Source organism: Rhagoletis zephyria, unplaced genomic scaffold (assembly GCF_001687245.7).
Source record: "Rhagoletis zephyria isolate East Lansing unplaced genomic scaffold, Rhagoletis_zephyria_1.1 Rzeph_scaffold_03229, whole genome shotgun sequence".
Classification (NCBI taxonomy): Eukaryota; Metazoa; Arthropoda; class Insecta; order Diptera; family Tephritidae; genus Rhagoletis; species Rhagoletis zephyria.
The window spans coordinates 33,061-45,537 of record NW_016160312.1 but is presented as its reverse complement, the minus strand read 5'-3'; the positions used below and the strand labels follow the sequence as shown (position 1 = coordinate 45,537).

Below are 12,477 nucleotides of genomic sequence, written 5' to 3'. Positions count from 1 at the left end.
AGTTAATAAATAATGGTAGGTACGATATTTAAGTGGACACTTTGGTGGCAGTTTACTATTCAATTACTGTTGTCGCCACGTAAATATTTTGTTGTAAAGCCGCTCAAATAAGGCGATATAAATTCCCTCTACAAGTCCGTTGCACTATCATCAGCCAGGTTTTGCAGCCCGGCCTGATTCATTTACGCAGATTATTATTTCCATAAGTATATGCGTATTCTCACGTTATTCAAAATCTGTATTTTTCAGGGCACAAAACAACGTTCGCTAATTTTGGAAGAAGTATTAAAACAAGATGTGATATGGACGAAAAAATTGGTTACGTTTGTCTTCCAATATATTCCGTTTGTAAAACTACGTCGGTATTGCAAAAGTTTAGAAATCTCATGCAATGGCATCGCTTGGTTGACCAGTTGGTTGGCTTTTATTTGGATTGCGGACAGCAAATCACTCTACCAAATGCAGTTAAATCTACTCTTTGGCCTAATTTTTGATATAATAGTAATTGCCGTGTTGAAAGCTATATTCCGACGTAGGCGACCCTCAGTGTGTTCGGATATGCTTACTTTGGGACCTGACAAGTTTAGTTTTCCTTCTGGGCATGCGTCCAGGTCAGCATTCATCCTCATGTTTTTCGTCGTGCTAAACCCTGTCTGGGAAATACTATGGATACCTATTGTTTCGTGGACGTTGAGTGTGTGTTTGTCGAGGGTATTACTCAGCCGTCACTACATATTGGATGTTGTTGGAGGAATGACGGTTGGAGTTGTGGAGGCGCTTTTCATTGGACTTTTATGGATTAGTGAAAATACGGCATCAAATATTATCAACTATGTAACCAACGATTATTTGCCTGCAGACGAGGTTTAATCTCTTTCATTTTGTTAAAATACCCCAGTAATGCATATTTGTTAAAATTTTAAATTTACCAAGAGAATAGTAAAAAGCCAACAAAAATGCATTTTAAAGAAAAAAAATTACCGTGGCTGACTCGCTGATGTGTAAACAAAATAAGACACCACATATTTGTGATATGCGCTTACACCTAAGATTTTTTATCACACCTATTAAAAAATACCGATAAGTATGATTGTGTTTTCTTTGTAGGTTTTCCCAGTTCTATTTGCTTTTCTGTATAAAATTTGTAAATTAGATAGTGTGGTAAAAATTTTTACTCTATCGGACCCTTCTTCCCTGCGACAAGTTAAACTACCTTCATAGGTTACGGTAGAAGGAAATAAAATACAATTAAGTTTTTGTTTTAATAACTTATGCTTAACAATACAATTTATTTTTGAAATATTACGAGAGAACAAATACAAAACATCTTCAACATAGAAATATCCACTTTACGATCCGCAAGACATGCAGGCGTCCTTATTTTCGAGGGAACAAACCATATCTGCCATATNAAAAAAAAAAAAAATAAGAATTTACCGGATCAACAAAATCCATGTTGAGTCCATAGCAAAGCTTCTGCACACGTGAAGTAATTTTATCAAAATGTATGTCCTCCTTTCGTCCATCTGTAAGGAATAATTTCACAAGTTTTAGAGGTTAATCTCGGTTGACCCAACATATGTATGTTATAGTGGACAAAAACGATTCAACTAGTACTCAATTTTAGTTGTAGTAGAACTCCTTTCTGATAAAGGTTATGATGTACCCGAAATTCCTGGAGTAGGTAAACTTATCTTTAAATCAATGCCTAACTGCAGGTAATTAACATGCCCGCTTCTACGCGTTTCTTGCTAGCAAACGCTTTGTCATTCAAGCGTGCGGCGCAACTTTCTGTCACTTCCTTTGCTATGCAACTTTGAAGCGAATTTCAATTTCACAAGACTTATCAGCAATTAATGTTGCTAATAGCAAACTCCTATTCGAAGACGACATACTTCTGTAAAAAAATAACCCCAAGCTTCCAATGAGCCAAATATAAAGCTTTCTTTACACCAATACGTTTGGTGTCCTTTTAAAGGCTTCTAAAACTGCACAATTGCTGCTTCATATTCAACCATGAGGTATTATTAGCATTTTATAAATATTTTGTACAACTAAATTTACCTCTTTTTATTACATATAGTTTAGGTGACTTCATTTTGCAAAACCTTCAGCAATTAATCTTCCGGCACAAATAGATATCACCAAAATGAGGAAAATTTTCTAGTGGAATGTAGATTAAACGCGCCAAAAAAGACGTTTGAAGTTTACTTATCTTGCGAATTCGGGAAAAAATCGATTGCGAAACAAAACAGGGTGTGGAATAACTGAAAACTGTAATTGTTGAATATTTTTTGACAAGTAAGTTATAAGTAAATGAACGTTTAAATTTAAGCCTTTAAATTATGTATTTAATAATCATATACCCATGAAAATATATAATTTTCTCACGAAAACGCGTCCTTTTCTACTACAGGGTGCAGTCAGAAGTCACTGTAGAAAAAATAAATTAGCAACAGGGTGTTTGTGGATCCCAGATGCGCAACAGTTGAAGTTGGGCTCCCTGCAATGGCAGGGTTCTTGCGGAATTATCCCTGGCACATGGCAATACTGTACATGATTGGTGTTGTTCGTTGCCTTGTAATCATGGTGATTGATTCGGTCTGCCTCAAATACGCGAAAAACTATAGTTTCTGTTGACGATGTAGAAAAATCGTTGTAATCTATCGGTTGAGAAAAGTTTTTTACCTACCAAAACGTTGAAATAAAGGGAATATATACCCGTTAAGTATCTATTTAGTGTTAGTAAGAAGTGATAAGGACGATAAGAAGTGCTGCTGCTGCAACGCGCGGAGTTGTTAAATGTTGGCAACATCGTTTGATATGATGCAGATGCGTAAGCGCTCTCAACAAAACAAAAAAGCGGATATTCGATCAACTCGTTCAATAAACACAAAACAAGAGCATATACCAGTTGTATTATTTTATATATGCAGAGATAGATAGATTGTTGGACTGAATGTGAATGTGTGATAATTACATATTTGTGTACACGTTTAGATTTTATCACGATTTTTCTGTGTTGGTGTTTGCATGCATTGCGTTGAGTTATTTTCGTGTAACGGAAACTCTGGATTTTCTTGTGTGTGAGAGAAATGTCTCAAAATGTCTTGTTCTGGCTGAACGTACAATAGTTGTATAGCCAAAGCGCCTTCATATTATTAGATTTTATTGTGAATCTGTTCGGATGTGTTAAAAAAGGCGTTCTTTTTTTAATCTTATTAATTAATTTATAACTTTGTATATTGTTTTAAGATTGTGAAGTGCTTAAATTGTGTGAAAATAATTTCCCATAATCCAATAACTATGTGTAATGTACCACCTAAGTTCTATCAAGTTTGTCGTTTATGCCTTACTTTGGTCAAAGAGCATGACGTTGAGGTGCTGCAAATATTTAATTCATCATCAGCAACAGCTACAACTACGACGGCAGCGCCTTTTGGCAATGATATTCAAACAAAAGAAGCCCCTGCAAATGCAAATATCCTCGGCCAACAGTTTCACCATCACCATCACCACCATCATATTCATCCTCAACAATTTGGGAGGCCACAGAGCAGTTGTAGTACAAAAAATGATTGTGGCTCTGATAACCAATCTCAATCGCCTGTACCAGTTTTCAAGAGTGAGGAAGAGATATCAGATAATAATCTAAGTACACTCGTGCCGATTGTGCCTTCTTCCATTGTTGCAACTGATACTTCTACATATGGAATCAGTCAATTGATGTCCAAATCATTGGAAAATAACGAAGCGGGGGGCTTTTCAACGTCTAATACACAAATACATGCAGAAAACGCCACACATGTGAAACACAAGATTACATTATCCAATGATAACGAAGAAGGCAAAAGCAATGATGGCATGTCTCTGGGAGAGGAGGTGTTCAAGAAGGAAAACCATGATGATTCATCACCACATATTACCATTCAAATACTCAGCTGTCTCTCTATAAAGGTACGTAATAAGTAAGAGATCCGATTACGACACCACTGACAATAATTAAACAAACAGGGTTGCCGGCTTATTTATATTTGCACAACTGGTAAACCTGTGTATTTGCACGTTTTTCCAACAAATTTAATTCTAATATAAAAAATTATATTTGTATAACCAGCATGTGAAATGAAAAAAATGTGTTGAGTGAAAATTTCATTTGGAAGATAACATTTCGTGCAGCTCTAGTGTGTGCTTGCATATGTGTGCCTTCGAAAGGAGTTATCATATCGGCATCTGATGAAATTATCAAGTGATATCAGTACAGTACAGCACGTGCAGTGAATCTCCTTTTGTTGGTAAATAACGCTGTGTGTTATCGTTGTTGTGCAAGTATCGATAACAAGTCTGCAGAGATTGCCCCCACTAGAGTTGCCAAGTATCAAAGTGGTGGCCATATTTAGTAGGATTTGATAATGAGATTTAACCGTGATAAATATGTTCATACATTCATTCATATATACCTATTAAACGCAAACAAAATATAATTGAAGCTTTAAAAATAATAGTTGCTAATGTAAAACAATTAATTTATTTTTTCTAGATTTCACGAAATGATGGCTTGCCAGCCATTGTATGCCGCAACTGCAGAGCTCAATTGAATGCATTTTGGAACTTTCGATTGATGGCTCAAAAGGCAGATTTTACGTTAAAGGAGTTAACGAAATTTTCTAAACAGGTGGGTCATAGCAAAAATGATATAGGATTGATTGTAGAATAAATTCCAATATAAAGAAGTTATGATATGTTCTCCGTTGATGATCTGAATCTAAAAGTAAACGCAAATACNGTTGCCAAGTATCAAAGTGGTGGCCATATTTAGTAGGATTTGATAATGAGATTTAACCGTGATAAATATGTTCATACATTCATTCATATATACCTATTAAACGCAAACAAAATATAATTGAAGCTTTAAAAATAATAGTTGCTAATGTAAAACAATTAATTTATTTTTTCTAGATTTCACGAAATGATGGCTTGCCAGCCATTGTATGCCGCAACTGCAGAGCTCAATTGAATGCATTTTGGAACTTTCGATTGATGGCTCAAAAGGCAGATTTTACGTTAAAGGAGTTAACGAAATTTTCTAAACAGGTGGGTCATAGCAAAAATGATATAGGATTGATTGTAGAATAAATTCCAATATAAAGAAGTTATGATATGTTCACCGTTGATGATCTGAATCTAAAAGTAAACGCAAATACCCTAATAACCCTGAAATGTAGGTGTTAGCTTCGTTTGCTTGCTCTCCCTCACCTAGCTGCTGCAAATAAAATACGGAGCCGTTAAAGTTCGCAATGTTTAAGACAATTGGCGAACTGATTTTAAAATATGTTGCACCATTTAGGTAANTGCCGCAAATAAAATACGGAGCCATTAAAGTTCGCAATGTTTAAGACAATTGGCGAACTGATTTTAAGATATGTTGCACCATTTAGGTAACTGGGAACTGAAAGGTTGCAGTGAAAGAAATTACAGTTCTGCGTAAATAATGCACCACGGACAAAAAAGGGATGTTTTCTGATGTCGTCTGCTCACCTCCCACATAGTGAAGACTTTATGCTCCCTGCAAGGGTACGTCAATTTCTGTTCAATAGTCAATGGCTGCTTGGCTGGTGAGGTAAGCAGTATTGGATCCTAGAGGCGTNAGCATTCGCTGCCAAGCGTTCATTGCAGCAAGCATACTTTTAACGTGCGTTCTGTCAAACCAACGCCAACGCCAAAGCCAACGCGAAAGTTCTATGTGGACCGGCCTTAATAACCCTGAAATGTAGGTGTTAGCTTCGTTTGCTTGCTCTCCTTCACCTAGCTGCCGCAAATAAAATACGGAGCCATTAAAGTTCGCAATGTTTAAGACAATTGGCGAACTGATTTTAAGATATGTTGCACCATTTAGGTAACTGGGAACTGAAAGGTTGCAGTGAAAGAAATTACAGTTCTGCGTAAATAATGCACCACGGACAAAAAAGGGATGTTTTCTGATGTCGTCTGCTCACCTCCCACATAGTGAAGACTTTATGCTCCCTGCAAGGGTACGTCAATTCCTGTTCAATAGTCAATGGCTGCTTGGCTGGTGAGGTAAGCAGTATTGGATCCTACAGGCGCAGAAGGCAACTCTATGAAATGACAATATATTCACACCTCCATTGCACAACCACTTATCCCGACGTTGTCAGACAGGCTATAACAACATTCAACGAGAGACAACCACATTCCAGAGGCATCCACCTCTTATCTTGCCTCCTTAAACTCAATCAGCTACCACTCTTCGCTCCTTTGTTTTTGTTTAAAAAAAAGAAAATACCGAAACAACCCTTGGCCAGATATAAATCTGGGTTACATAGACCCGACCATGTCGAAACAGCACGATTCCACGGTTATTTGAGCTTAACTACGATTGCTAGCCTAGCCGATTTAGGCAACAAGCTGAGGTCGTTCCTGCAATTCTAAATATGGCATTTTTATATGTTAGACAATAATATTTCTATCAGATTAAAAACATAAATTCCACTTTTGACTGGACAAGACAATGAAATAACAACCGCGGTTTCGAAATACTTCTATACGATCCCCAACTGGTACATCAATTTACTGATGTAGCGTAACTGTAATAAGTCGTTTATGCACTAAACGTTATTTCAGAGTCTCTACTAGTCTGGTTTAGACAGAGTGCATACAACCTAAGTTCCCTTTCCCGCATTGTCGTAGAGGTTAAGAAGCACCTGTTTATTACATTCGTTTGCGTCGCACTAATTATCTTGAATGAATGTCTTATTAAGTTTCTATGGAATGAATGCAAACCATGGTCATAAAGAGTCCTTTATTCCAGGTCTAGTAGCTTATTCTAAAATGTTAAATATTTCAAAATCCTGAGAAGCAAAACATAATCCCTCTTGCATTTCTTCCTTCACAGAATTCTATGGGAAGTGACACCCATTTCACAAGCATTTCAAGATCACCACCATGCGGAAAGTCTTCTTCGGAGAGAATGGCAGCCAAGGCTTTAACAGAATTAAGTAAATCATCAAAAAGTTATTTTGGTGGATATAAACCAATAAATCCTACTGCCGAAAATTATACTGAAGCTTGTACATTTATACCAGCTACCGTAGCCGTCGCTAAATCGCTTCAAAAGCCGAATATAAACGAAAATGATGACATTTACAATACAGCGTCCTGTTCTTCGAAAACTCCGCCCATAATGAAGAAATTAAGTGCGCTATCACCACCACTAGCGCCACCTGCACCGCCTCCGCCTCAGCCGCGTTCAGGCGAACTTAATAATTCTCTAACTGCGCCTGTAGGAACAGCCAAAGCAACAGCAACAACACCTACGACAGTAATTACAACAACGGAAGAAATGTTGGGAAATCAAACGGCCGCAGCGTATTATTCCAATGATAACCCCTTAAAATATGATGGTGTCATTTCGCCGAATACAATTGCAAATAATTTGATAAATATGAAGAACGAGAATTTACCGAATATTGAGAAAATTAGAAATTTGCAACAAAAACTCGAAACGGCTGCTGTGCTTATGGATATTAGTAAAAAAGTGATCATATCACCACCATGCTCGAATCGCCAGTCTCCAAATCTACCTTCAATGCAAACAACAGATGAAAGTATTAAAAATTCTGTGATAAAAACTGAACGTCCATCAAATGAAAAGACAACAACAGTAGTAACATCAACAGTTACAACAACACTACAAGATGGAAAGGAAATAGACTTATCAATTAAAAAGCCGAAACTTGAATTCTCAAACACTCAACAAACAGCAACAAACGTATCTCAATTACTTCATTACACTCGTCCTACAATACTCGAATTGCAACAACAGCATCAACACCACCAACAACCACAACAAACACATACCCAACCTGTAAATTTAGATTTAGAAAATGCAAGTATTATTAAAGGAGGAATTGAAAATACAAGTATACCTTGTAGTAGTACTCAATTACCAATACCAAATAGAAAGGAAACACCAGCAGCCACAGCAGCTGTAGGCGCAGTAGCTTACACAGACTCCGATGAGAGTTCCGATTCGAATCGTTTAGAAATGGATATGAGTTCAATGCTAAATGAACGCAAATCGCCGGACAGTATAACATCAGAAGAGCAAGTAACGGATATTGCGACCACACAATTGTGGCAGGCGCTTGCCAGATCGGCTGGTAAGTACTAAGAGAAATTATTATTTTATTTCTAAATTTTTGTTGTTACTAACACACCGCCACCATTACAGCAAATAACGAAAATAATCAGCTACTAAGGCATATGATACATCAATCGCTAGTATTCCCTGCGCCGCCAACTGCAATATCAGCTGAGAATGTACCTGAGCAACCGATGGCATTACTGAAGGTAGGTGACCCGCCTTTTTTTAAATTTTTTTTTTTTAAGTAATAGTTTCTTTTCTTTTAGAATGATAACCTAAATAAATTGTGCCGAAGAAAACAAACATGTCCGACGAAAAATGATGCAATCGAACAACTGCCCAATGTGTTGGCTGTTAATGCTCAAAATCTCGAGATTAATGCAGGTACACATAATCATGTTGCTGTTGCGGCGGCAGCTGCAGCGGCAGCTGCATCAATGCAAGAGAAAAAGGTAATATTTTGGTGATAGTGTGGTAAAGTTTTTTAAAATAATAACAAATTAAATGTATTCTCTAGAACAACAAGAATGCTGGCGCTGGCACTGCTGGCATAATAAATAATCCAAAAGATATGTCTTGCTCCAATTGTGGTACACTTACTACGACTATTTGGAGACGTAGTATTCGTGGTGAAATGGTATGCAATGCTTGTGGTTTATACTTTAAATTGCATGGCGTTAATCGGCCGCATTCGATGAGACGCGATACGATACACACACGTCGAAGACGTCCGAAGGAATGTGAAAAATCGAAGAAAAGTAAGATGGATATTTATTTAAATATATAATTTATTATATATATTTATTATATATATAAATTTTGGCATACCATTACTTAAAAAATAATGTTTAAAAAATATCGCAGTTAATTTTGCATTAACTTTTATCAAAAATACAAAAATATTGAACACCGCATATAACAGAGAATTTGGAGAGCGTTAGAATTCTATATCAAAAAAAGAAAAGTAAAATTAAAATGCAAACTAACAAACGTCAGAAATGTGACTGAAAATTTTGTAATAGGAAGAGTTTATTAATATACAAAATTGCCCATCAATAAATATAATCCCTGTTTCTAATGAAAGACTTCTATTTACATAAAAATAATAATTGTACTATAAATACTAACGGTGGCTTTTATCTCCAACTTAGAAAACAAACGCTCAAGCTCGCCTTCCGAAGTATTATGTAAAATGCCCGTCTGTGGTACGAGTGGCTCAGGAGTTGAGCTCAAGCAGAATGTGTTTTTAACTGTTGAAAATCCAGAGACATCTGTTTTAGCTTTTGCGGTAAGTGATTTCTTATCATTTTCACTAATAATAGTTTGCCATTTGTTCTTATTTCTTTTCCTTTTATTAACAACAAATGTAATTTATACTCATGTGTATTTGTTTAGTTTTATTTGAAAAGTAATTCCGTAATATATACTAACACGATTGCTAATAGCTTATTTATGTTGGTATCTTTATTTGCACTTGTTTCGTATGCTAACACTCATACTCAGACTAGGGATGTTAATTTTTCAGCTTTTTCCGATCCCGGGATTTTCGGGATTGCCTTATCATGATCGCTGGATTCAGATATTCATTACTTTTCAACAACTTAAATCGAAAAAATTGCTTCTATATTGTTTGAGAAGCTCTCCAACCATAAAATCAATAATAAATAAATGGGTTCGAAACCTACTTTTTTTATTTAAAGAGGCGTTTTTATGTTTTCTCTCTGACGTCAGGATTTATTTTAAAGTGCTTTGTAATTTCAAAGATATGATTAATTCCAAAAATTATTGAAAAAACTCAATTCAATTTAGAGTAAAAATATGGGTGCCAAATGCAAGGGGAAATTTCTTTAGAATTGAAAAAAACTTAAATTTTTTGGATTGACAAGAACGAATATGTAATTTTTTAAGCTGATAAAGTTAGAAGGACGAAAACCGAGGATGTTTTCGAGTTTATTTAAGTCTTTAACATATAATTTTTTCAAAAACAAATATTGCCAAATTTCAAGGATAACATTTTTAAAAGACATTTTCAATACTTACCAGTCCTTCTGCACAAAAAACTTGAATCTGTTTAAATTCTACAGGATTTCCTCATTAGTTTGATACCCATACTTCTTCTCTAAGCACATTTCTCTGAATTTTTTAAATTATTTTTGAATTACTGACGTCAGAGTGAAAAACTAAAAACGCAGTTTTACCATATTTGGCCCATGGTTTCGCGAATATATTGATATTTGTGTTTAGAATTTACTATAATGAGCTAGACATTTATAAAAAAAAAAATTAACTATTAAATAAAAAAAGAAATATAGCTAATACTGGTCAAGAAAAGGAGTATCTATTATTGCCATCAGTAGAAATTACAGATCCCGAAAATCCCGGGATTATTTATCAAGAATCCCGGCATTTTTGGGACCTTAAACAGGCCGGGATTAACATTCTTACTACATACATATATTTTGTACATACCCTAAATATTTCATGCGCAACTAATGGCATACCCTCATACTTATGCGCCCACGTCAATATTTTTTTCAATCAAATTTCTTAAACCAGAAGCTCCCAGGAAAAAAAATGTTCGTTTATTTATTTCTTCAAGAAAATTTGCAGCAAAAGCAAAGAACTTTTTCAAGCAACAGCTGTAATGAAAAATATTTCTTGTGATTTTTCTTGAGAACTGAATACAGCCCTTTAATTTTTAAATACTATCTAACGTTTTTTTAGAATTTTCTTTCGTTTTCCATCTTCTTTTTTGGTCATGACCCAGTATTAACCCACTGCTGATATCTATTTAATCCTAAACTAACCTCATTATGCCATTCCATACATCATTTCCTCCAATTTAAGCAATAAAACTTATATTTTCTATAAATTGTATATAAATTTTTCAGAAATACAAGCGACACATGGACGCGGAACAAGCGAATATGATAAAAGAGGGATTGTTAAAGAAAAAGAAACTACAACAAGGTTCGATTGAAGTAAAATTCAATCAAATGGACGATTTTTTAGTACCTCTCAATCTTGTCTCCAGTGAAAATAATACTAAGTTAACATAAAACGCCAAATCAAAATAACAAGAAAGCAGAAATTACAAAGAAAAAAATAAGTTACAAAACACAAAACAAAAAAAAAGGAGAACGTGAAAATTTAGCAAGTAGAAGACTATGAGTGCCGCGCAAGCAAGAAAGGTAGCAAACGCAAAACGCAAATTACAAAAAAAAAACGAACATAAAATTAAAAAAAAGAAAATCTGAAATTGTAGAAATCAAAGAAAACGGGGAAAAAATTACACACAGAGCAGAAACAGTAAGAAAAGTAACCAATACCAAAACAGAAATGAAATAATGTTTATATAGAGTGGAAGGTAAAGCGATGTTTTAACATTAATTAATTAATTAATTAATTTAACCAAGGGCATATATACTTAAATACAATTTTATAAGTTAATAATTTATTGTAATTAAAAGTAAAAAAAAAAATCCAAAAAAAAGAAAAAAATCAAAGCTTCAGTATTTTTTGAACCACAATGACAATGTTTAATACTACCCCTTAATTAAATAATAGGATCGCTTGTTTTAGTACATACATACATATTAATTGCACATGCTTATGTATGTATGGAAATAAGAGTTGTACATATTTAAAAGCAAACAACAACAAAAAGAGCAGTTTTGAATCTTAACGAGAAAGAAAATAAAACAAAAACGATTGAAAAATCACTCAAAAAATAGATAATACACTCACTCACTTTAAAATCTCTTGCCTATATGCGAATCATGTGATAATTACTTACATTTAATCTAATAATATCGAACTTATTAATCTTATTAAAAAAAAAAGAAAGCAATACAAATTTCACATAAGTACAGGGTGTTTTAATTCGCATATATTAATGGACAATCACAGAAAGGTCTTATTACTCAAAGTTCAAACCTTGTTTTTCTCAAAAGAAATAAAGCATATGCGTGCGCACGTACAAACTCAAGGTGCATGTGCATATACTTATGTATGTACATACCTCTGCATTGTTGTAGTATGCATGCATGTGCTTACGAGCATGCAAAAAATAATATTATGAGAGTAATGTCTAACATTAGCATCAACAACAACAACAACAACAACAGCATATTAAATATGTATATTATGTACATACTTAAGTACATTTAATAAATTTGTAATTAAGCTTGTAATCGTCCCTATTTATTACATATACTTAACTTACTGTTCACGGTAGTGCACCAAAAACAAACAAAAAATATATATAATGATAATTAAAAAAAAAAAAAAAAACAAATAACAAAAGTAAGTTT

General features: G+C 34.5%; 2 protein-coding genes across 3 annotated transcripts in view; both read left to right on the top strand.

Moving 5' to 3' along the window:
• The window catches only part of LOC108368631 (phospholipid phosphatase 6), a 2,611-nt gene extending 1,524 nt beyond the window's left edge, over positions 1–1,087 (top strand). Inside the window, exons 2-3 of the mRNA XM_017623518.1 lie at positions 1–15; positions 250–1,087. The exon at positions 1–15 is cut by the window's left edge and continues 1 nt beyond it. Coding sequence (XP_017479007.1) covers positions 13–15; positions 250–870 — 624 coding nt within the window. The 5' untranslated portion in view covers positions 1–12 and the 3' untranslated portion in view covers positions 871–1,087. The remainder of the gene's footprint in view (positions 16–249) is intronic.
• Positions 1,088–2,218: 1,131 nt separating this feature from the next.
• GATAd (GATA zinc finger-domain containing protein GATAd) lies at positions 2,219–12,030 on the top strand. Of its 2 annotated transcripts, none has more exons than XM_017623508.1 (9): positions 2,219–2,301; positions 2,417–3,957; positions 4,541–4,675; positions 6,914–8,180; positions 8,252–8,370; positions 8,431–8,616; positions 8,682–8,922; positions 9,316–9,452; positions 11,056–12,030. In XM_017623508.1, exons 2-9 carry the CDS (start codon positions 3,307–3,309, stop codon positions 11,221–11,223), a joined length of 2,904 nt encoding a protein of 967 aa, XP_017478997.1. In that variant the 5' UTR covers positions 2,219–2,301; positions 2,417–3,306; the 3' UTR covers positions 11,224–12,030. The 2 variants fall into 2 exon arrangements, with proteins under 2 accessions (XP_017478997.1, XP_017478998.1); XM_017623509.1 differs by lacking the exon at positions 2,219–2,301 and having other exon boundaries at positions 2,505–2,723; positions 3,256–3,957.
• The last annotated feature ends 447 nt before the right edge of the window (positions 12,031–12,477 follow it).

What these genes read in the sequence shown, in the direction of transcription:
- GATAd (XM_017623508.1), top strand. Translation starts at nt 3,307, where the DNA reads ATGTGTAATGTACCACCTAAGTTCTATCAAGTTTGTCGTTTATGCCTT. An exon ending in TCAGCTGTCTCTCTATAAAG is followed by an intron (nt 3,958 to 4,540) that starts GTACGTAATAAG and finishes TATTTTTTCTAG; the next exon opens with ATTTCACGAAATGATGGCTT. An exon ending in AACCGATGGCATTACTGAAG is followed by an intron (nt 8,371 to 8,430) that starts GTAGGTGACCCG and finishes CTTTTCTTTTAG; the next exon opens with AATGATAACCTAAATAAATT.